Source organism: Chanodichthys erythropterus, chromosome 3 (assembly GCF_024489055.1).
Source record: "Chanodichthys erythropterus isolate Z2021 chromosome 3, ASM2448905v1, whole genome shotgun sequence".
NCBI lineage: Eukaryota > Metazoa > Chordata > Actinopteri > Cypriniformes > Xenocyprididae > Chanodichthys > Chanodichthys erythropterus.
The window spans coordinates 51,488,008-51,513,183 of record NC_090223.1 but is presented as its reverse complement, the minus strand read 5'-3'; the positions used below and the strand labels follow the sequence as shown (position 1 = coordinate 51,513,183).

General features: G+C 36.6%; 1 protein-coding gene across 1 annotated transcript in view; it reads left to right on the top strand.

Annotated features, from left to right (window-relative positions):
- The window catches only part of arhgdia (Rho GDP dissociation inhibitor (GDI) alpha), a 35,133-nt gene that overhangs the window by 4,124 nt on the left and 5,833 nt on the right, over window positions 1-25,176 (top strand). Inside the window, exon 2 of the mRNA XM_067382750.1 lies at window positions 19,300-19,495. Within this exon, the coding sequence (XP_067238851.1) occupies window positions 19,309-19,495 (187 nt within the window). The 5' untranslated portion in view covers window positions 19,300-19,308. The remainder of the gene's footprint in view (window positions 1-19,299; window positions 19,496-25,176) is intronic.

The window sequence follows — 25,176 nt, the reverse complement described above, 5'->3', positions numbered from 1 at the left end:
AATGATTAAGTTTGTCATATAACAACTATAAATGCAAATAACGTGAAACTTTATATGCAAAGCTAAATTATGTTTATGCTTATTAGGATCAACAATTTATTTCACTACATTGCTCTGAACAACCATAATAAGCGTTACGGACGTGACCGTTATGGACGCTTCATATTAAATCCTATGAGTTTGCTTCTTTATATTGCCATCATCTGTTTCAGGCTTACCGTATATATCAGAAGATACCCAATAATCGCAACACTCTTTGTGCTTTTGTTAGTTTTAATATGAAAAAGGTTTAACTTTCAAATTCAGTCGATTTTATAACAAAGTTTAAACAATAGATATCGCTCTTTAACTGCCACATTTTATGGGTTCAACTTCGTTTGCTCTATGCACTCCGAAGCACTGTGTCTTGTTCTATTGGATTCGATCCGAGAGGGCTGCGTTACAGTATTGCGCTTCAGCGCCCCACTGGTCAAACCTTGTTATTGCAGGCCCTTCAAATAGATCATATGAGATTAAAATACTATTCGACAACAAAAATATTTGTCAAATTTTTTGTCGACTTTGTCGATAATGTCGACCAATCGTTTCAGCCCTAATTTCACTAGGTACTTACAGCCTAAAACAGCAAAAGAAACAAAACCCACAACAACACTGACCAAGCAAATAAATATGGTAAACAATAGAATAAAAATGACACATTATTATGAATTTTGCCACCAAATTACATTTTATTATGTCCTGAAACCACATACTCTTTTTCTTCCACTCTCCCTCTTTCACACTCAAATGCTCACTCATACAGTATGGACACACTCAAACAGAAAGTGTTGTTAGTGACGCTCTGATAAATTGAGTAGTAAAATAGTTTAGCAACTTATGACATTTCTCACCAGCGCAGTAATAACGCTGCTGTTCTTGAAGCCGATAAACTTAGTTCCGCGATTAGTATAGACACAGCTGCTGAACAGTGAGAGACGCACAGACTCGGGTAGGCTCATTCACATATGCTTATTCTTTATCTCTCTTGCTCTCTCTCTAACTGCATTAATAACGGTATTATTCTGATATCCATGGTTACTAGCTCAACTGCGTGTTATAAAGTCAGTCTAACTTTTTTCTCACAATTCTGAATTTATTACTTGCAAAACATTTCACATTGTCCACAGCTCAAGATTTTCACTGTTTGCACCAATGAAACTGAAATTTGGCATTGAAAAAGAGACCAAAGATTTGGCTATAACAGCCCGACCATGAATATTGACCCCGAGGAGCTCCTGACAAACTGTTTTGATGGAAACAGGAGAGTCAAGGTGCGCATTTAATTCTGTAGTGAGTTGGGCAGCTGTGGTTTTATGTTTTTTGGACACAATCTGGGTTAGTATCCAGACATCCCTTTCAGACAGCTTCCTCTTGCGTCGACAGCTACTCCTGTTGGATGTGGTTTGTCCTACATGGAGGTATGCCGGCATTGGATATCATAGCTCTCAATACACCACAAAGACTTGCTGTCCTGGTTACAGATGAGCCAGAGACGCACACCTACAATTTGTCCTCTTTTCAACTCTGATATGTCTCCCATTATGTTGTGTGGATTGCAGTATTTTATGTACAGCTGTGTTATTACTCCGATAATTCAACCATCACTCTCTGCTCTTACTGATGGAATGTAAAACCAGGCTTTGCATATATAGCGCGAAACCTCCAACACCAGTGTTTCATTTTCATTGTCTGATCTCTGTAGATGTAGGCCAAACTATTAGAGCTGCATCATTATGGATGAATTGAGAATCACAATTTTTTTTCATTTCAAAGAGAGATGTATGTTTCTCCCGCAATTCTGAACATACAACTAAACCAAATAACATTTAATTTACTAGAGGTTCTGACAAATTGTTAATTGCTGCAGTCTATTTAAAATGTTTGATTAATTTGAATGAATTATTTTTTTAAAAATCGGTTTGAATCAATGACTCACTTATAAATACTAATAATACATCTTTATTGTCTGCTGTGGTTGAAATTTGTCTTTGACCACACCAGTAATACCATATACAAACACCTCACACAAATCAACAAAGGAGAGAGTAAAAAAAAAAAAGATACTACATCACATCATCTTTCGATTAAGGAGTCTAATTGCAGTAGGATCTTTTAAAAATATTTGTCTTTGCTCTAGGCATTAAAAATACTTCACTTGTTTCATTACTGAATGAATCTGTGTTTGTGAACGAATCTCTTGAATTGATTCAATGACAAATATTTTTTTTATAAATTGTCTCCATCTACTGGTGTAATGTTGTAATTCATACAATCGTTATTTGAAGTGCCAAGTTACTTGAAAAAGGGGATTTGCTCTATTTTAATCACTACTGTAGACAGCAGTGTTTATATCTGAACTATAAACTTTTATCGAAGTACTTCTGGGATCATTTGAATTACTGTAAGAATTACTGTGTGGTTGAAAAGACTGTTGTTGAAGCTATAGATCTATTTTTGACAACGGCTCTCTCTGGCTCAGCGGCAGCGCCAATGCAGATCACTGTGAATTTTCACAGTGATTGTACTTCTCAAAGGTTTAGACAAAGCCGGATCACTGTCATTTAGGAATAAGATTGTGTGGGTGTTAGGGCTGGGCAATATATCGCATGCGATTGTCACGCGCATTTCGTCAGTAAAGCCGGTTCCCTGATTATCGCTAAATCGCCATCACCTGCTTTCAAATGGAGCGGCATTTAATAGACAGAGCCGTAGATCACTGACAAGCTACGCAATATCATTCAATTCATATCGCAGATGAATCGCCTTCGATAATGAACACGATGTTGCGTAGCTTGTCAGTGATCTACGGTTACCAGCCCTAGTGGGTGTTATATTTGTGTGGGTGATTATATTCTATATATTTGCTCTGAAACAACTTAAAAAAAGGTGAAACGATTTCACAGATTGTCAGAGTGAAATTCATATTTTGCATTTGCAGCTGTGCTGTGCGTAAATGCTCATCTACAGTCAGTAAACAGTTTGAAGAAAATCTTGAAACACAAGTTAATTCCAGTTGTACAAGAACGTTAAGCATTTAGACAGAGGACTGCAATGTATTTATCTGTCATTTACATCCGCCTTTGAAGGAACATTCTGGACAATACTGGTGGTTTAAATGGAAAAAACGATACAAATTATTCATACCAGTTCGTACATGTGATTGTCGTAAAATTCATTCTGTAGTTGCAAAACTGGGACATCCTTGATATTAAAATGTTATTACAAGTGCATTAAGCTGTGAAAGCATTGTCTCACACTGTCTGATGGGTGTCTTTATTTTGCATTCATTTACTTTATTGAATTTCTGTAGTATTTCTTACTTAAAGTACTTTTAGATACCTTCAAAAACATCAAGTCACAATGAAACAGATCAGCAACAGATATTCTCTTTCATATTGTGACAGTGAAATGAACAAAAAAGTATTTAAATTAAAAATTAAAAAGCAGCATGCATTCACAAGATCAATAACATGCATTTAGAAAATAAATTGGTGAGTTTTCACTATGCCAACTTTAAACCACAGTTTGTTGGCATTTATGGCAAAAAAAATATATACATTTATAAATCTAAATATAAATCTTATTTTTTTTTCATTTTATTGCCAACATTTTATTTGTCTTCAGTAACATGTCTTTTTATTGACATTAGTTAGACTCATCTTTAGGGCTGTGACAGTAGCAGTAAGAAAGTCCGGAAAGTCAAGAAATTCTGCCAGACAAAGCATTACCTGCGTATGTGAAATGTGCTACATAAGTAAACTTGACTTCATCACCTGTGTTAAATACAGTTTGATGTACAAGTAAAAAGGTATCATGCCCTACAGTGTTTTTTTTTTTTTTTTTTTTTTTACCACAGTAAAGGATATGAATATAGTTATTATATTAAGTATATATTATATAAGTGAACGAAAGGAAGAAATGTTTATAACCCCGTGGGAAAATGGGTAAGATGTGAGTGAAGATTTGGGAAAAGAATCGAGATTTCATGTCCAGTGGAATAACTCTTGGAATATTGATAAATCAGATTGCGAAGCAAGCCAACAAATGGCTTAAATTTATAAGCTCATGAATGTTTCTGTGGTTGCGATGTAACATTTAATAGCTAACCTTTTATTTCTTCAATTGTATTGCAATATTAATGTAAAACAGCATTCACATACAAAAAATGTTTTGGCCCACCGGCGGTTGTTGGAATTGTGGAATTTGGCTGGTATCTAAAATTTTGTTATCGTAACAACCTTATTTCCAGCCAAATATAATTTAAGCATGATATTGTTACTGTGAAATAAAGTTACTCAGATTTTGGTCACATTGCCTAACGTCTATCTTTCATTCCATTGTTTTCATTTATAAATGTCAGCGTAGTGGGTAACATTCCACTGGTCACGTTATCTTGTTAGCAGCCGTTTTTTTTTAAGACAATGAGTACTAAGTTATTTGGAAGAGGTCTGTTGTGGCAGTTATTGTTGTTTTTGTATATACTGAACAGGGTTCCAGCACTTCAGTGTGACCTAGCATGTTTATGACAAGAGCCAAATCTGGGAGGGGCTCCTTGAAGTGTGATCTATTCCTGGCTTCTCTATCCTCGTGTCTCTTTCTGTCTTCAAGGACCTCTGTCGTTTCTCAAGCTTTTTGCAATAGGTCAATGGACACAAATACAGCCCAGTGTTGGTAATCACACTGCTCTCCCCTGATACGTCTGACCTTCACCTGAACAAAAGACGCCCCTTAGGGATCTCAACTTTCAACATCCCCTCCATACACCTTTTTAAAGAATGTTTATTTTCAGTAGAGCCAATCCCAAATTGAAAATCAGCGTTACCAGCCGCACTGCTGAACCGCCTCTGATGCAGACAATGTTATTGATTGTGAAGTATGAGGCTCATGGCTGTTGCTAGGTAAGTCTCGTCAGAAGCTGGCCCAACCTTAATCACCCCCCTTAGTGATGCTGATGGATCTGAAGGCAACAGTGAAACACACCATTGACCTGCTTTCGCTCATATCAGAGCTCTATACTTCTCACCGCATCCTTTTAATAGCTCTTAATATCTGTCGCAATTTGTCGCTTTTCAGCTAAATTCACAGTTTTGAAATTAAAATAAAAAAATGTCAGCCTATGAAACCTTTGCTTTAAAGTCTGCATGAAATGGAAGTTGTGATTGTCTTTTCTTTACTATTGAGATCTAAGTGAAACGGCTCCTTGATGGAGGAGAATAAATGTAGGGAGAGACTTGATTTTGTCCATTGGGAATTGATTAGGTGGTTGGTTTGTTGTTAATTATTGTGATCATTTTATCTGAGTTTCTGGAGGGGAGGGGTTGAAACTCCTCTGGGTACAATGGACAACTTTATTGTCCTGCCCCTTATTGTCCCCAAATAAAGCCGCAACAGAGCCGTTGTGCATCTCTGAGCTGGTATTGTTCTGAATGAATCAGCATTTTTTTTAAACAAAAAACATGATTTATTGGATCCATTCATAAAGACAGTCACTTGCTTCATTCTTGAATAAATCAGCCATTTCAACGGATCGGTTGAATGGATGATTCAATGTCTCGTTAAAACAGTGTCTTGCCACCATCTACTGGCAGTTTTATTTTATTCAAACAAATCTATGCATTCACTGTTCTAAATATTATTTTTAAAACATTAATCTCATAGCATTATTAATTCAATTAATTCATATTATTGAATATTATGTTGGAATTGGTGTAAGAATTTGACACAACATGATGCTTACATCTAATAAGGTTTGAAAAATGGCCCTTATAAAATTAAAAATGCCCCTGGAAATCATATCAACCTGACAAATATTACCATTTAAAGAAAATGTTCATTTCTGTCACTGCTGTGAACCAACCAAATCACAGAATATGAAGAATAATTCAGACCTAAACCAGTCAAGGTAAAAGCACGTTATCGTTATCAACAAAATCCCAGAAAACATTTATTTTTTTTTTTTTTTTTTTTTTTTTTTTTTTTTTGGTCAACATTGCACACCACATCGCTGCAACATTAAGACTTGTCCAATATGATTTCATGGTGACTTTAAGTGAGATACTGTTTTAGAGATACTAAAATCTCTTGAGGTCATTAATGAGGGTCTATTTCAGTTAGAATGTTGCCTTAGAAGGCCAAAAGTAGGAATAGAGAGCAAAGGCCAATTGGTAAAGATTGGAATGTTTATAGCAGAAGTATTCCCTGAGTTCCAGGGTGAGGCAAGGATATGAACAAAGTTCCTCTTGTTTACATTGGAATTTTCCAGACTATCCTCAGAATGTGTTAAAACCCCATGAAATCTAAATGTAAGAGTTTGGTGGCTTTCAGTTCTTCCTAAATTGGAATAATATAACCTTTAGCAGATAGCCACATTTAAAATTAAATGGCCTTTCTCTCCTGGGATAGACAATATCGATGACTCATGGTGCACATATGGGTGTATTCCATCAAATGTTCCCTATGACAATACCACCTAACACCAACTAGCAGTAACAAGAGGGAAATCATGGTTCAATGCAGTAATGAGACTACTGTCTACTTAAAGATGTGCCCCACCCCAGCTTCCTGTTTAAACAGGAAATACATCAGCATAAGAAAGTGGTCTTTTCAGTGGGTTTTATTCACAAGTTGATTGGTTCTGTGCAGCTTTACTTACCCTGCTGTCAGCTCTTTAACCAAGTTAAATGTAGAATTTAGTGTTCTTTAAAATAGTTTCAACTGCCCAAGAACATTGTCATTCACCCCACTCTGAGGCCAGTGGTGTGTTCAGAGTGTTTCTTTACTGACTCATCCACTCTAATTAAGTTCAGTCTTCTTGGGTTCAGGCCAAACAGAGTAAGTGCTTGTGTGGTGCTCTGTTACCAACAGTTCCTCCGTTGTGCTGAGCTACACATGACTCGACGGTGGAGATAATTGTTGTTCTTGCACACTGTGGCTGTTTCGGCTCAATTCATCTTCCTTTTAGACTGATGGTGTAAAACATATGTTTCGTTTTTACTTTACCCCACTTTATTTTGTGCACTTTAGATTTTCTTCCCATATTGCCTTGTCATCTGACCATGCTGCACTGATTTCAGTTCACTCTTTTACTGTTAAATCTTTCACAATGTTGCAGCGGACACAGCATGTTACCGCTGTTATGAGCTCATGCAGCCTGTGTGCCTTTAGCAGTTGAATCTAGCTAGACTTTTGTGCCAATAAAGGAATGCTGCACTGCGGAAAATCATTTTCTTCTTTTAGATTTCATAAAACCTTGATATTAGTTAATTACTTAATTTGCTTGCTTGTGAGTTTGTGGTTTAAATCAGACTCGGTCAGTGAATCATTTAAAGCTAGGGTTGGATAAGAACTAGTTCTCAGTTCTGGGTTAGATCCGGCTTTTCTCGGTTCTCTTAGATAGCCGGCTAACATTAGAAAAACATGTCTCCATTGTCGTTGCTTCGAACTTTTTTCAGCTTCACTTACTTGCTAAATTAAAGCTTTTTTTTAATCTGAAAAGTCTCTTGAGATGGCTCTCCACACTTTTATAACTGCGCGGTTGGACTACTGCAATCCTTTGCTCTACGGTATCTTAAAGACCCAGGTTGCTCGACTTCAACTGGTGCAAAATGCTGCAGCCAAATTTCTCAAGAATAGTCATAAAAATGATCATGTTACTTCCATTTTACGAGCGCTCCATTGGCTTTCAGTTCAATTCAGGATCAATTGTAAAGTTGTTTTATTTGTTTATAAATGTTTAAATAACCTCGCTCCAAATTATCTGTCCTTCCCAGAACCTTCCCAGAAGTTTAAGATCTGGTAATCTTAACTTGCTTTCAGTCCCTTGTTCAAGGCTAAAACGCAGAGGAGATGGAGGCTTTTCGGTGGTGGGGCCGAGATTGTGGAATAGCCTGTCTGTCCATCTTCGAGTAGCTCCTTCCTTATTAGTTTTTAAACCTCTTCTTAAAACTTATTTGTTTTATTTAGCCTTTAAAGGTGCCCTAGATTCAAAAATTGAATTTACCTAGTTGAATAACAAGACTAACACGGAGCACTATCAAACTCATTCAGAATCAAATGTAAACATCCAAATAAACACTATACTCATGCGATTAGGCATGCTGCATGACGAACACTTTGTAAAGATCCATTTTGAGGGTTATATTAGCTGTGTGAACTTTGTTTATGCTGTTTAAGGCAAGCGTGAGCTCTTGGGACGTGGAGCATGAGATTTAAAGGGGCCGCGCAGCCTGAATCGGCGCATTTATAATGATAGGCAGTTAAAAAAAAAAATATTTTTTATAATCATTATTATTTCATTCATGGGACACTTAAGACTTATATTACATCTTTTGAAAACATGCTCTTCAGCACCTTTAATACTTGTTAATATTTGCTTTTGTTATGTTTCTATTGTTAGTTTTATTATTACTATTGTTGTTTTTATTTATCTCACTCATGTACAGCACTTTAGTCAGTCCTGTGGCTGTTAAGAACGCGAGGGTACGTACAATAACAATAATAATCGAAATGGGCTTACAGCACAATTGATAGATACGAATTTTGACATGGAATAAAAGAAAATAAGATAATAAGGAGTGCCTCCTCCGCCATGTTGCTGTCAAATAAAACCTTTTTCATGCCAACTTGCTACTGTAAACAAGTTCACAAAGCTTGCCCCACCTCCAAGTTCTTCTGATTGGTCCACTGTTTTGGAACTGACATTGATGAGTGTTGCTGTGTGTAAAAGTTGAAATTCTTTTAACTTGACACGGCGTTTTAAAAACACGTCGCTTATGTGCTAGGCGCTGCAAAAGACGCGAGTGTAAAATTTGTAATTTTGACATTCTCATGCTTAGTTTCGATTAGAATAAATCACTTCCAGTCGGGCTTTGGCATACAGTCTGGCCGCAAAAGTTTAAATATTTCAGTGCATTAGTTCATACGCATATGATCAGAATTCCATGCAGCTCCTGTACTACTCTTCTTTTGAAAACATTTCTTGTTGGAGAATGTTTCAAATGAAAAGCCAAAGTGTTTTTTTTTAAGTCTGGAACCCTGTCACTGGAGTGAAAAATAGTTATGTCTGGAAAAGAAGCAGAATCTAGTGAGAGTCTCACTTTCCCTTTCCCAGCGGATTAGACCTGCTGTTTAATTAACATGAGTGCTCTCCATAGCTACAGTTTCCTGGCTGTGCGACCGCCTTACATAACAAAATTAATATCCAGAGCTAGAAGCTTCTGCTGTGGCATTAGAATAGTTTACTGTGACAATCCAATTGTAAGGATGAAGTTACCACCACAAAACTTTATGTACACTGACACAAAAAAAAAAAAAAGTCTGTCTGACATTTTGTAGGGTGTATCTACACCTGAAAAAACTTTCTTCCAATGTTTATTTGGCTACATGATCAACAACACAATTTTTGTGCCCTACTTGTAGGACATCACATGCCAGCCTTTCTTCTCAGCCACTTGAGAAGAATGGGAATGTTTTCTTTGAGTGCTGTAGCTCTAGTATTGAACAGCCTCATTTTCTTTCTCCTCAAACTATTTATAACTTCTGTTTCGAGTAGCTCTATCAATACAGAATTCATAGCCTACATTCAGAGAGAGTCACTTCACTATACACTTCACACATCTTTGCTGCACTCAGTGTAAATCTAAGGACAATAGAGTCTCTTGAGGAAACTGATTGGGTTTGTCAGATAAATCCTCTTTACCTGGCTCCGTTTGGCATCCCACTGCTCTTACCGACACTTCCCCCTCTTTAATTAGTACTAATCTTGACTTCATAATCTTGTTAAGTTTAATGGTTGCTCAGTAACAAGCATAATCTCAGGCTTTGTAACCCTTAGACTAACATGTTAGTTTTGCTCAGACTTCCCTGATGAAGAAACTTCTGGATAATCCCTAATTAGAGTGAATTAAACTCAGCAGGACAGAACAGAATGGAGAAGTGGGTGGTGCCAATGTCAAATTCAAGCCTCCTTCACTGTCAAGTGCATGAACTGGTCATGACAGCTCACTCGGCCTCGTTTTCATCGACCAGACGCTTTATGAAGTAACCTGCTGTTGTTTCCCTAGGTTATGTACCTGCTGCCCGGCATTTTTAGGAAAGAACTTTTACAACCTCATTAAACGGCTCCGCCATCATACTCAGCTGTGTGAAATTACCCCGCGCTCCCTTCTGCGCTCATTAATGTTAAGGCGACTGCCAAATAGCTAACGGTGTTTGTACTGGTCTACTCTGGCAGTTAAAGTGATATCATCTGGGCATGAATGCTTTCAGCTGAACTGAGCTTGCTGCTCGACCTTGTTTTCATGTTTTGCTGATTCTTCAGTAGAAACAGATTGTATTTCGTCAGTCTTAATTAACTTTTGCCAGCTCCAGAAGGGGAATGAGCTGCTTTTTATTATGCACTGGTGTTTTTTTTTTTTTTTTTTTTTCTGTTCTGCTTCCCCAGCCAGTTTAGCTTCTCGACTAGGGAGGTCAGTTTTCATTAAAACACTGTAGTCATAATTACTGTTAATGAATCTATAAGTGGTGAACATTAATATCACAAAAATGCAAATACCATTTCAACCAGACAGTTTAACAGAAAAAATGCACAGTAAAATAATTCTGACTGAAATGTTAAAATACTAGTTGTTAAATTTAAATGATTAATTTGAAAAAATAATATATTTGCAATACGGCTCGATTTTTAATTGATTCTCATTTTTTACGAACCGATATTGATTCTTAAATCCCAAGAATCGTTTAGTCTAGTCTGTTTTCAGTTAATGAATGAGCAGAATATGTAGCGCCTCCCATCCAATAAATCACAATAATCTTTGTGCTTTGTTACTTTTGATATAAGGCATATGAAGCATTATGTTACATACATGTTAAAATATACAGTACAACTTACAGAAATCCGTATCATGTCTGGTGTATTGGCTCAATCAGTGTTTCAACCTCGGAAAGACGTCAATAAAACAGCTGTCACATTGATGTGCACAGCTGTGACAATGTCACGTAATGTCACATTTACCTCAGAAAAAACATATTCAGTGACCATAAACTCATTAGTCAGCTAGAAAAGTGTAGGGTACTCTAGAAAGCAAAATTCTGATAAATATAGCTATGCACCATTACATATTCATTATAATTTTTAATGTTCTTCAATATTTAAAGCATGTTTGAATAAATCAATTATGACAGCCGCGATTTAAATGTTTGTATTTCATGTTAAATGTTTGTATATTTAACCTTCATTATTATTATAGTAGTACCAACTGACTTACATGTGTAGTTTACAGCATTAGCTGAGAGATTTTATTCCTCTAGAAAATTTGCCATGTAATGTAACTGAAATACTACATCCAAAATAATCGAATCGAAATCATAATCTAATCGAAAGCATGTGAATAGTAATCGAATCGAATCGTGAAAATTGTCAATACCCAGCCCTAATTTGCAATATCATTACAAATTAGGCCTAATTCTAATACAGAGATTCTTATACAAACATACAAACATAAATGACAGTTATGGCCTGTTCACACTAAGAACAATAACTATAAAGTTGAATGCTATAAATGCTCAAGCTCTTTTAAGTCAACATGTATTTTTGTAGCCGATACCGACTACCATTTTCTTAAAATATAGAGAATGTGAAGCTGCCGTCACACTGCGTTCAGTTCTAGTCTGGTTTGTTTATATCACACTGTGTTTCTGCTAGTGAAGTTTGGGCAGTGTTTTTGATTTTCTGTCGTGATTGTGAAAAATGTCGCCATTGTAGGTTGTTTATGCTGAATCGAGAATTGCAACAGGAGCTCACATCACCGTTCAGGGACAAAAACTGGATGGCTTTCCTGCCTGTAAAAACACACTAAGGGAAGCAGGTTGAGGAAGTGACGGGAAGACGCCGTATAGCAAATCTGAGTAGTGGGTTTAATCATTATTAATCACTCAATAAAATAATCACATAGCTGAGGGTTTGGTTTAATAATTAACTTTACATTTGCGAGTATGACTCTCACTCGGCTTGTGAATGAGCATAACTTGCACGCAGCCACTTCAAAACTGTTCATAAGCTTCTATGGGTTTGATTTTGGTTGTAAAATAGCGTGTCAGTGTCTGTCATAGACTGTAAAAAAGGGTCCGCTGAATGCCCCTCAGTTTCTCCTCTGTGGTCATATGGGAAAGTGAATATTTACAAAGAAAACATTAAAACTACAGTTACATTTACACCCTTCCAACAAAGAAATGGATCGACTTCTGTCAGCTTGTTGAACACTTTGGACATTTTCTACCATATGATGGCTGAAGCAGCAGCGCGACACTGTTTTCACGGTAACCAGATCAACATTGTAAACGGAATTCTTCAAAACTGAAGTGAAAACACCAAATTATCATGCAATGGGATAACATAGCTTCTCTTCCCTGCAAACGCATTACTTTATAGAAAAATCACTGTTTGCCCTCCAGCCGCAATTCGCGCTGCAGCAATGACATTGTGCAAACAACTTATTTTTAAGTGCTCTACAAACAAAAAAACAAGGTATCAAGTACATGGTCTCATTTGATAGAAAACCTTTCAAATTTGGAAGAAAATAGAATTTGATGGTATGTGTTTAAGGGGGGTGTTAATGGTGGGTCCTTGTGGTAATTACAGTTCATCTATCATTCATCGACCTCAAATATGGCTTATCATTTGAAACCTGTAAGTAGTAGCAACTTTACTTGGCCACTCACTTTAATGTTACCCTAGATAAACGTGCACTATTATTAGGCACATATAAGTGTTTGTCTTGAGTGTGGAAGCTAAAGTATTAGCGCCCTTGCTGCATGATTGCCGGTGCGATCACTTGCAAAATACTCCATTATTTTGGTCATACAGATAAGAGTAATACATAATTCGAAACTGAATGACGAGTTTACTTTTATTTGTGTAAACTCGGAAAACAAACCGGATGCTCTTTCTGCCGGCTCGATGTCACATAAATGCTTCACAAACATGAGAAATAGATCTATAGAAAGCTTGAAATTCCTACTTTTAATTTAACCAATTCACATGGAAACAAACTCTGTAATCCATATGAACGTTGCATTTCTCTCTAAAGGCGCATTCACTATACTGAGGAGATGAGTCTTTGCAGCCGACACTGACTCAGAAAACGCTAGTTTATTAAAAGAAGTTCCCCCCCCAGTGTATATTTAAGTAATTAAAATTATTATAATTGGTCGACTGACGGCTTAAATGAAACACCACTAATCATGTAGAAAAATTAGTCGGGACAGCCCTAGTTACAACACTGCTGAGAAAACCCCAGAAAAAGAGATGCAATTTTTTGATTTATTTTGTTGTTATTCATGCTTGATATGATGACTATAAAGTATATGACAGGTCATAAAATCAAGTTTAGGACTGTTCACAATCTTGTCATCTGCATCTGAGCCAAACTTTGTGTTGATATCTCTTAAAGCAATCAAAATTTATGGCATTTGGAACCATCAAGGCCTTTTTACCAAAAGTCCAAAAACCTCTCCAAACAAGTGATCTTGAGTGTTTTACTGAACATAAGAACTACTTGCATGTGTAAAAGCATTAGAAATATTTATAATTATCCAGAATAAGTAACAAGTAATAAAATCCTGGTGGATAAGAACTTCCAGCTCTGTTTCAGCTGTGCACTACTGTTCTGTGGCTCACAGTAAATCAAGACCTATCAATCTGAGCGATCACTCCAGTCCAAGTGCGCTCCAGCTGTAAAATTGGTCTCTACTAGGGCTGGAACTAATGATTATTTTTCCAATTATTCCACCATCTTTTTCCAATGTAACAAAAATAAAAATAAGACTGGTTAATCAATGATCAAAATGGCTATTCAAAACCGTTTCATCAAACTCATTTATTTCCAGAAATCAAGGAAAGCAGGTTTCTATGTCCTCTTCAGCATGCAATACTTTTAAAGCTTCACACACCTGAACCAGATAATCAAGCTCTTCATGATCACTAGAATTGTCTAGTCATTTCGGTTGAAGCTAAACTCTGCATGAAGGTGGCCCTCCAGGAGCAAGAATAGACATGCCTGGTTTAGTGCCAATGGGAACATGACAACTCATCATGTGTCTCTCGCTTCTGATCCTCAACTTGAAAACCTAGCCGCTGGATCAGTATGCCAGAGCCTGCTGATGGAGAACGGCCTCTTTTGCTGTCAGGGGAGTGAAGAGGCCCAGAATGGAAAAAGCCAGGCAGTGTTATCTGAATTCCTGCCTGACCCTGGCCAAAACCATCCACTGCCAAAATGAAGACTGTTTTCACAAGGCAAAGATGACTTTGAAGATTCTGCTAGAATGTTACACACTTTTATTGATTAGCCTACATTGTGTAGTTTTCTAGTTTATAGTCCTTGCATATTAATAAGGGATAGCGCAGAACATTAGCTGCAGAAGAACATTAGCCGCTAACCACGCTACATTGTGTGCACCAGTAAATCATTCAGTTTGAGAGTCCCCCGAAGTGTTACGCAAACAACATCTGTCTTCGATATGCAGGACCTACAGTCTGTACTAGAACACCATATGCTGAGAGGATGTTTTTTCCTCTGTTCCCTGGCTCTGTCTGTTGGTATCTCACACGTTTGTTCATATGTGGTCCTCATTACAACTGTTTGTCAGATAAGCTGGCATATATTTGCACTTTGTTTGAAACAAGTTGTTGGATTTATAGGAATTGTTGCGCTGTTTGCGGCCAAGTGGAATTTCTTTTCTTTATGACTTAGGGTGTGTTCACACTTGTCATGTTTGATTTGATTCAAATAAATCCTGGTGCGATTGCTCTGTTAGTGTGGTTCATTTGAACATATGTGAATGCTGCCATTCTAACCCTTGGTGCACATTAAACAAGCGGACCGAGAACCAAAAACAGGAAGATAAAGAGGACAAAATCCTCACACATATCGGTTTTTCTCGTCATAGTCGCGAGTTTGCCCATCACAGGCATCGGACGTGCATCTCCACTAGGGTTGGGAACCGAGAACCGGTTCTCATCCGGAACCGGTAGTGTTTTTTGGAAAGAACCAGAACCATGCAAGATTTCTAAGTTTCGGTTCCGAAAATGGTTCTGGTGTGATGGGTGGGCGAAGTGCGGGGAGCGTATTCTTTAATAGAGACGTCTCATCTCATGAATATTATAGCAATGAATGCACTGAAAAGCCCTCGCGCTACTCGTATACGTCAGATATCAATAGAGAGAAAGAGAGAGGGAGAGATGCACAAAGCTGCACGATTAATCTTTAAAAGATTGCGTTCTCGATTTCATCACCCACATGATCTACTTCCTAAAAGACAACGATTCACCCATGTATATTAAACCTTTGACAAAAAGAAAATATCGACATTCAAATCTGCGTTCGCGCTGCCGTTGATCTGAAGAGAGTTGTCATGTGTAGATATAAACATTTTCACTCTTCTCAAACGCACAGTATCATTATTTCTGTCTGACAAATATTCCAATTATAACAGAAGTATACAAAAGTTTATTATTCAGATAGAAGCGCTGATGTTACCGATCAAAATATAATAAATTACCTTCTGAAAGTAGCTAGACTTCAAATAACGACTGTATCGATTGCATTGTTAAGCCACTAGGTGGCAACAAATTTCCTGTGTGTCTATCACTGAATATTCTTTCAGAAACAATCTATGAATCCAATTTACAATTTTTCACCTGTCTGGATCTTACATGTGTGTTCAAGCATCTTATCTTATTTGTGGTAACACTTTACAATAAGGTTCATTTATGAACTAACCATGAGCAATGCATTTGTTAATGTATTTGTTAATCTTTAACCTTAGTTAATAAAAATACAGCTGTTCATAGTTTGTTCGTGTTAGTTTACAGTTCATTAACTAATGTTAACAGATACAACTATTGATTTTAATAATGTATTAGTAAATGTTAACATTAACAAATATGAATAAATGCTGTAGAAATGCAGTTCATTATTAGTTCATGTTAATGTAGGCCTGATAATGAACCTTATTGTAAAGTGCTAGCGAATATGAGATTAGCAGTATGTTAAATTCATTTTATCAGAATAATAAACACAAAAAGAACTGTTTGAGTATTGTGCATTTTTCCCTTACTATTATTTTTTATTAGTTGTTTAATTATTTTAATGGAACCGGAACCGGAATCGTTAGGCAGAACCGGAACCGGAAAATTTCTTAAGATTCCCAACCCTAATCTCCACGCATCAGATTGTTTGTGTGTGTGACGGAGGGATATTCCCGCCCCCGTTTTTTGACTTCTTTACACATTTTATAAGCTCTTCACAAGTTCCCAGCTGGCCAAAATACTATCACATGCAGGCTATGCACACACAACGAGCGCATTTACCTCAGCACACAGCATTGTTTTGGATCTTTTGGTTCAGTGATAAAATTGCCAATCTGAACGCTAATCACACTAAGACTAAATTTTTTATTTATTTTTTTGGTCCAAAACAAACAAACCGAACTACAAGTGTGAACGCACCCTTGAAGGGCCCTTTCAGGGTAACGCATATATATAGCTGTGGCTCTGAATATGAACTTGGCAATTAGTTTAACTCATTTATTATTATTATTTTGATCATTATTTAATGTTTATTGCTTTGAAAATGACTAACACCACATCTACACCGGACACGAGCGACGCGTCAAAAGACAATAGAAGCCATTATAATCAGTGATACAACACTCGTTTGTCGCGTTCAGTGTAGACCGATTTTAGCTGTCTTTACAGCAGTCACGTCTGGTGTAGACACAGTGTGAGTTTTTAAATTGTTTAGATAGGCCTCAATAATATAAAATAGACCACTCATCAAATAATCCTGAAAAACAAAATGTTTCAGGGTTTCCACAAAAATGATTTTCAGCATAATAATCAGAAATGATTCTTGAGCATCAAATCAGAATATTAGTATGATCTAGATATTTTGAATTGCTTAAATGAATGAAATCAAAAATAAAAAAAAAATTATGTTGTGCAAGTCTGTCATATAGGCTACATTAAATTATTATTAACATAATTGTGTGTGTTGGGACATGGCTTTTAATGGTGAGACATTTGTTTTTTTCAGTCTCTCAAATTATATAAAAAGTTGGAATTAGATTTATCGACCAAATATAAAGAATTGTTCAAATCGGTGCATCCCTATAATATATATAACAATAGAAAACTGTTATTTTAAACTGTAATAATTTTTCACAATATTAGTTTTTACTGTATTTTATCACAAAATTAAAAAAAAAAAACGGATGAAAACTGTGCCATTAATTCACACATACATCAGACATGTAGACTTCATATTAAAATACATTTTTTTGTTGTTGTTTTTTTTTTTTGGAGTGTAATATCCAGACACAAGTCCATATTACTATTTATTTAGGTGTCCAGCCCTACTTTTGATTTATTCTTTCCAATTGTCAATTTTTTTTAATTTTTTTTTATGACTGGATTCTGTGGTTTTGTTCACATTTTCAGCATCACAGAAATGGCCCTACATAATTGGACTTCTAATAAAAAACTACTATGAAACTAGAACTTGCTACACTCTGGATTTCAGTAACTTGCCAAAATCACAAGTGCAAAAGATCACAGCGAATCGCGATTGCTCTTTTGCAGATGCATCTTGCATGTGCCAAGGCAAGTTGAAAGTGATTCAGTTCTGTTATGAGTGTGATTTTGTGCATTTAGCACCATGTAAGGGAAAGGAAACGCCACAGTGAGGTGTCTCTGTAAGTATAGTGTGCTGCAGTTCTGCAGAACAGGAAACTACAGAAGCTGCTGTGAAGGTGAAGCAGTCGTATTCGGACAGCACTCCACTCACTCAGGTTTTAGTGCGCTAGAAGGGAGAGAACACAAGCACTTTCTGTTCCAAGCCTCTGCATTGCAGCACGAGTGTTTCCCAGACATCCTCTGCATTCACGTCTTTATTTAGTATAAATCTTTAAAAGGCCTTGCTGGGGTGACGTTCATATAAACATACAGTCAGCGAGCGAATCAGATGTTAATTCAAGAACTGATGCTCAGAGAGTAATTTGTCATGAGCAAAGATAACAATATTTAGTCATTTGTTTGTGAATTGGTTTGTGAATGTGACATGTCTATATTATTAATATAATTTGATATCCCAAATTTCTGCCACAATACTGTGGTGCAGTTAGTGTTACTACAGCAGATCATGGTAAATGATGGTGATTTGTAGATTGAAAAGCCTTCTAACTGGATCGTTCATGGGCATGGCACAGTGTTTCTCATGTTTGAAAATGTCAGCACAGTTTCATCTGGTTTAAACCAGTTTACATCGAGACTTTTGTGTTGTTTGCTGAATTCAAGCGCTTGCCACTGGATCTCACAGTGCTGTTTAGTGGTCGCATGACCGAGACGATCAGAAAGTAAATTCATCTGCTATATAGTAAGCTCGTGCTGCCGTTTGAACTTTGAGCCGAACGGATAAATGGACCGTGTAGTTCTGTTTCATTCTGCTTTTGAAGCATAAACAACATATTGAACATTTATTGAAAGTCATTTCATTTTATTGAGTTAAATTATATTGTGATAATTATTTTTTTATCATTTTATCACCTAGCCCTTGGCTTTTATAATGTTTCAAAAGACATGAATGCTCTTTTTCCCACTAAATAACTGTTTTCAACATTGATGATAATCAGAAATGTTTCTTAAACATTAAAATCAGCATATTAGAATGATTTCTGATGGATCATGTGACAATGAAGACTGGAGTAATGATGCTGAAATTATTTTAAATTGTATAATGTATTACTGTTTTTACTGTATTTTACATGAAATGAATGCAGCCATGGTGAGCATAAATGAACAGCAGCAACAAAAAAAAAATGCTAGCATATGTTGCATAATCTTTATCTACAACTTGTATACGTTTGAGATACATTTTTTGAATCATGAATCAACCTAAAAATAGGCTACACAAACAGCGCTGTGTAGTGTATTTGTGTCACTGCAGTAATTGGCTTTGACCACTAATGCAATAGTGCTGAATACAGATGCCCACATTAGGCCGCTTTCTCAAGTCCTGTTCCGTTGCAGCTTGTGCGTGTGGTGAATTCATTTCAAATCCATTAATATGATTAAAAATTAACATGCTGGAGGAAGTGATCACATGACATTATTTGGGTCGGATCTCCATTGCTACCGATATTTGTGCCGCGTTGGTAGAGGAAGGTGTTTGTTTCCTCTCCCCTAACCTTGTTGATGTTTTCCTCCAGCTGTCAATCATGGCCGAGCAGGAGCCCACACCAGAGCAGCTGGCCGCTATCGCAGCGGAGAACGAACAGAGCGAGGCTGTCAACTACAAGCCTCCAGCACAGAAGAGCCTTCAAGAGATCCAGGAACTCGACAAAGATGACGAAAGCCTTCGCAAGTACAAGGAGGCGCTGCTGGGCAACTGCAGTGTTGCTGCAGGTGTGTGTCGCTTTCTTGTACTCACTTTTTCTCTCTGCTCTGGCCTAGTTTGATGAATGTATCTATGCAAACACACACACACAGACATCTCAGGTTGTAGTGCAGCAGTTCCTTTCGCAGAATTCACCCCATGGACCTGCTCTTATTTCGACATGCTTTCATTTTTAGCTTATTTGGTTAGTTTGTCTCGGCATGCGCTACAGCCCTGTGTGTGTGTGTGGTTCAGGTATTTCCTATGTTATGGCGACAAAATATCCCCACAAAGATGGCAATATCCAGAATCCTTCTCCTTGTGGGGACATTTTTTGGTCCCCATGCAGAAAATAGCTTATAAATCATACCAAGTGATGTTTTTTGTAAATGTAAAATGTGTAAAATGTGGAGTAGGTTTAGGGTTGGGGATAGAATATACAGTTTGTGCAGTGTACAATCATCATGTCTATGGAAAGTCCCCATAAAACAGTCTAGTCTCAGACTCATTGGCACATCACATAACACTCCTTTTTATTTATTTATTTATTTATTTATTTTTGTTTTAATGTATTCAGTGCTTCCCAAAGGTTTGAAAAATACTTGCGGTGGTTGCCGGGTGAAAAATCCTCCTATTACCCACGGCACAAAAATGGTCTACTACATGTGACAAACAAATAATGTTTTTTTTTTTTTAAACAGTATTTTTATTTATTAAAATTAATTTTAATTACATAGCATACTGTTACATTTAATTACATACTAATATTATGCATTATTATGCATTGTAAATTATGAAAAATTACAGCATTTAAATGGTTCACCTTTTCCTATGTTCTCCTTGCTGTCATATAGTGTCTCTCAGTGAACGGGACACAGATTTTACTAGTAAAATTTATATAATGAATAATAAATGTCAAATAATATTCTTAGTATTTTCTTCCTGTGGGGGAGACTACAATAATTTACTATGAATGAAATGGAAATCAAATTAAATACAATTTATTGTGTAACCAAAATACCAATAATGGCCAAAAGAAGAAGAAAAAACTTAGCGAGTGACTTTTAATTATAAACAAGCCTGAAATACATCAGGAATCTTATTTTGAAATGTCTGTACTAATGCAGGCTGATCCTTCAGATTCTTACAATCATCTAAAACATTTTATATAAAGGCCATGAAGTAGACATTGTAATAATTCATCAACTTGAGTTCATTAGCAATTGCTTGGCATAAATCTGCGCTTTTCATTGATTGAGAGTCACTTTGACGCAGTCTGAAGCGCTGTTGCGCGAGCATGTAGAACGTGCAACAGCGCCTCCTTGTGACTTTGCAAAATGCGGCGCCCATTTGAATGTTAACGGGAGTAAACAGTTCTGACACTCACATAACAAACAGGTATGAAATGACCAGTTAATCGATCGCGGATGGTTTCATTATCTTGGGCGGATATAAAAGTATAAGAAGATAAAAATAATAAAAGCAAAAACGTGTCTCCAAATACACTTGGGCGGCCATTATTATACCTGGGCGTGGGAAGCACTGTGTAATCAGAAACACATTACAGTTGAATTTCATGCATACAATGACTTAAATACACCTCTATTATGATGAGCATTTATATGGAATATTTTTGGGTCATACGTTTAAAATTTCAGGTGGCGCATTATATATAATATAATATAATATAATATAATATAATATAATATAATATAATATAATATAATATAATATAATATAATATAATATAATATAATAAATATATATATTATTAGTTATTAGTTTTAAACTAATAACATTCTTGAAAGTCATGTGGTGTGTCCAACATGCAGGGGGAAAAAAAAACCTAAAGCAGGATATGGTATTATGGAGAGAACCCTTGCTGCCCCTCATGACTGAGTGTTTGGTAAATAAAACTCTTTTTCATTTCAGGGAAAGGTTAGTTCAGGTTAAAATATCATGTGGTATGACTCAAAAATTTGAATTATTCATAACATTTGTGTAAAAAAGAATTTTTAGAGAAGATTTTAATCACATGACACTGAACTAGATTCAGCTTTGTACAACGGGAATAAATTACATTTTAAAATATATTAAACATTTTTTAAATAATAATATACTTATATTAATTTAAATGCTAATATTTCCCTATATATATATATATATATATATATATATATATATATATATATATATATATATATATATATATATATATATATATATATATATATATATATATATATATATATATATATATACAAACACACACGCAATACATATTTATACTCTTTTCCTTAATGTTAGTAAAAAATGTTATTACCTTTTCTCTGATGATTACACAACACAACATTTTTAGAGCCACTGAATTTAAACTTTTTTTTGAAAATGGTTTCAAAATCATATGAAACCAACATGATACAGAAAGTACATTTCTAAGCGCATGTGTAGATTTTTAAAGGATTTTTCTCCTCTCTTCTCTCACGATTGTTGAATTTTCAATTGCAAGCCATTTCTGATTTTGTGTTGCATCATGACACACTGAACTGTAGCGTGTATTCAAGCCCAAGTTCAATAATCAGCATGTGATTTTCATCCAGATACGCCTGTTGTTCCAGGACCATCAGATAATGTTCATCCAGGAATGTGTCCTCCTTGGGTAAATCATGTTGTTCTGGGCTAGAGCTGCTGACTCTTGGTTAACGGCTCTCAGACAGGGCCTCACGCCTTGGGCTGCTGTCCTTGTGCGTCGTCTGCCAGCACCCTCTGAAGAGCGCTCAAAAACGAGGTCACGTCTCTAGAGTTCATGCTCCTTTTTGCTTTTATCAGCAGTCAGCCATTACAATAACCCTGTGTGTTACAGTTTATCTCATCACCTGAAGAGCTTTTTGAATGGGTGTCAAGAGACGGGCGTTTAATCACGCACATCAATCTCGTTATTTAATGTAGAGTGAATAAAACAGCTCCAACAGAGACATCAGAGCTGATGATGGATGGCCAACAATAAACGTCAGCATTGGGGCTATTGGTCATACTGTAAACAAAAGTAAAGTTGACACGAGTTGCTTATAGAACAAGCAGCAAACGGATTTACAAACGTTTGTTTTCCCAAATACACTGGCTCCTCGTCTTAAATCGGTGGACAAAACACCCGCCCTCATCTCACAACATTAGCAGAGCCAGAAGTTGAGCTGCTTAAACAAACAAGTGTTTTCTGGAAGTCATCATCGTCAGACATTCCTTAGGAAGTCAAGCTATCAGTGTCTTATTACAATTGTCTCTGTAAACTGGAACAGGATTAATTATTTTAACATTTCGAGTGAAATTGATTGTTTATTCCAATTAAATGACTTTTTTTCTGATGGAGGTAATGAGAAAATGCTGTCTACTCCCAATACCAGGGGAAACATCTGTGGATAAATTTGATTTTTACATATCTGGAGAAACTTGTTGTGGGTGTTTTCTAAGTGGTTGCTGGTGAGTGTTTGGCAGGGTAGGTTGCTCTGTGGTTGTTTACTGCTCTGACTGCCAAGTCTCTATTATATCAGGCCCTGAATTTGGTGTGAGATTGAGTATTGTTCATAATTTTACTCATTCCCACAAGTTCTGCTCTTACGTTTCCGTGCGGGAAATTCCTGCAAACATTTATTCACAAGCATGTAAGCTGAGTCCATTAATGAGGGTGTGTTCACACTTGGCCGGTTTGGTTTGATTAAAACAAACTCTGGTGCGATTACTCTGTTAGTTCGGTTCATTTGAATAGGGGTAAACGCTGATATCTGAACCCTGGTGCACACCAAACAAGCGGACCAAGACCTCTGAGAAGATGGGTCTCGGTCCACTTCCAAACAAACTCTGGTGCGGTGTGACTGAAATATGAATGCAACATAGATCAAAGACTTCGAAACAAACCAAAATCAGGATGTGATGTCAAGACGTGACCATAAAAAGGCCAGAATATCAAGCGTACCTGTTGTTGTTGTTTTTTTTCTCATCATAGGAGCGATGTTGCCTATTACAGTTCAGAACAGGCATCTGAACTGCTGTCCTTTACATAAAAGTCCATTTCCTTCCTGAAAAGTTCTCACCTTAAATTCAAAAACTTTACCGCTGAGGGGATAAACGAATGTCTAAAGCGATTTGTTTTCATCACAAGTTCTCAGCTGGTAAAAATAACATCATATGTACGCATATACAATAAGCTTGTTTACCTTGGCACACAGTATTGTTTTGGATGTTGGGTAAGTTCCCTCGCAAAATATACGTCATAGTCTGTCCAATCAGGTTGTGACCTTATTCTTGTTCCTTATGTTTTGTATCTTTTAGGTTTGGTGTTAAAAAATAACATTTTGAACGCTAAGAGAACCAGGACTAAATGTATAATTTTCTCTTTTTTTGGGGGGTCCGGATAGAACAAACCAAAATAACCAAACTGCAAGTGTGAACACGCCCTAAAGCCATGTTTCCACCAAAATTACCCAGAACAATTTGTCCCAGGAACTTTTTTTTCCCCCCAGACCTATTGCTAGCTGCGTTTCCATAGCAGTCTAAAGTACTGTGAAGATAGTCCGGTGACGTAGGACTGCGTGCAACTTTCCAGCTCCTGCTGGATTTCGTCCTCCACATATACGCTTAATAAATCCTGAACCTCATCGTCAGTCCATCGATCATAGTTTTTGTATGATAAAGACCAATTGCTTTGTGAACTCAACCAATCAGCATGTTCAGCACCCAGGTCCACCCCCCGCAAGTTTCGGAACTTTGAAAAAGTACTACCTAGCAAGCAGGTACTTTCAGAGGGGGATTTTTTTTACCCAGAACTTCATTTAGACCCCTGCGTTTGAAACACACGGAGTACCACCCTAAAGTTCCTAGTTCCTGGTAAAAGTTCCTGTGGTGGAAACGCGGCTTATGTTCGCAAAGATGAACAGATCAAATCAGTAGTTTGAAATCTTGTCTTTCAGACTGTAACTTCAAAAACAGCACGAGTGATCCAGCGCTACCAAGCTTTCTTGTTTTTTTTTCCCCGCTTGTGTGCAAATACGATACGCAAATGGCTTCACATCACCACATCACCCATGCTTTATGACTTTCGCTCGGGTTTAGAATCAGTAAAGCCATCTATGTTGCCAGTGCACTGCTGGTGGGATGTAGTTTTGGTGCGATGCTAACACAATACATGTCTAACACATGTGTCTAATGGAATGAGTGGACAAAGACAGATACTTAAAACGGCCTCCGTCACTTACCTTCTATACTCTGTACAAGGGGTGCAAAATGTTATATCTGGTAAAATAGAGAAACCTTATGAAAAGTTCTTATATTAAGTGTAACGAAGAGCATAGCCTTAAATAATGTACAGTTGCTGGCTGAAAAACAGAGTTCATCAACGCCTCAATTTACAGTCAGCACACACTCACTCTGACTGAAGATAGTACCTTTTTATTTGACAGAATAATTACTTGTATAAAATTCATCGTAAGCATATAAAATATTAATACAATGAACCATACAACGTGTATGAATCTAGCTGCATTTAGAAGTCAAGACCGTAATCAGAATGAGCTCTTGATTGACAAAAAGAGTGAATCTGTTTGGCCGGTTAGGTTGAAGTTTGGAGAACAACACAAAATTGAATCCGACTGCACAATTTTCCAAGTTTCATTGTCATTTGTGGTTAAGAGAAGATTTGAATTCAAAGTTTGAAATA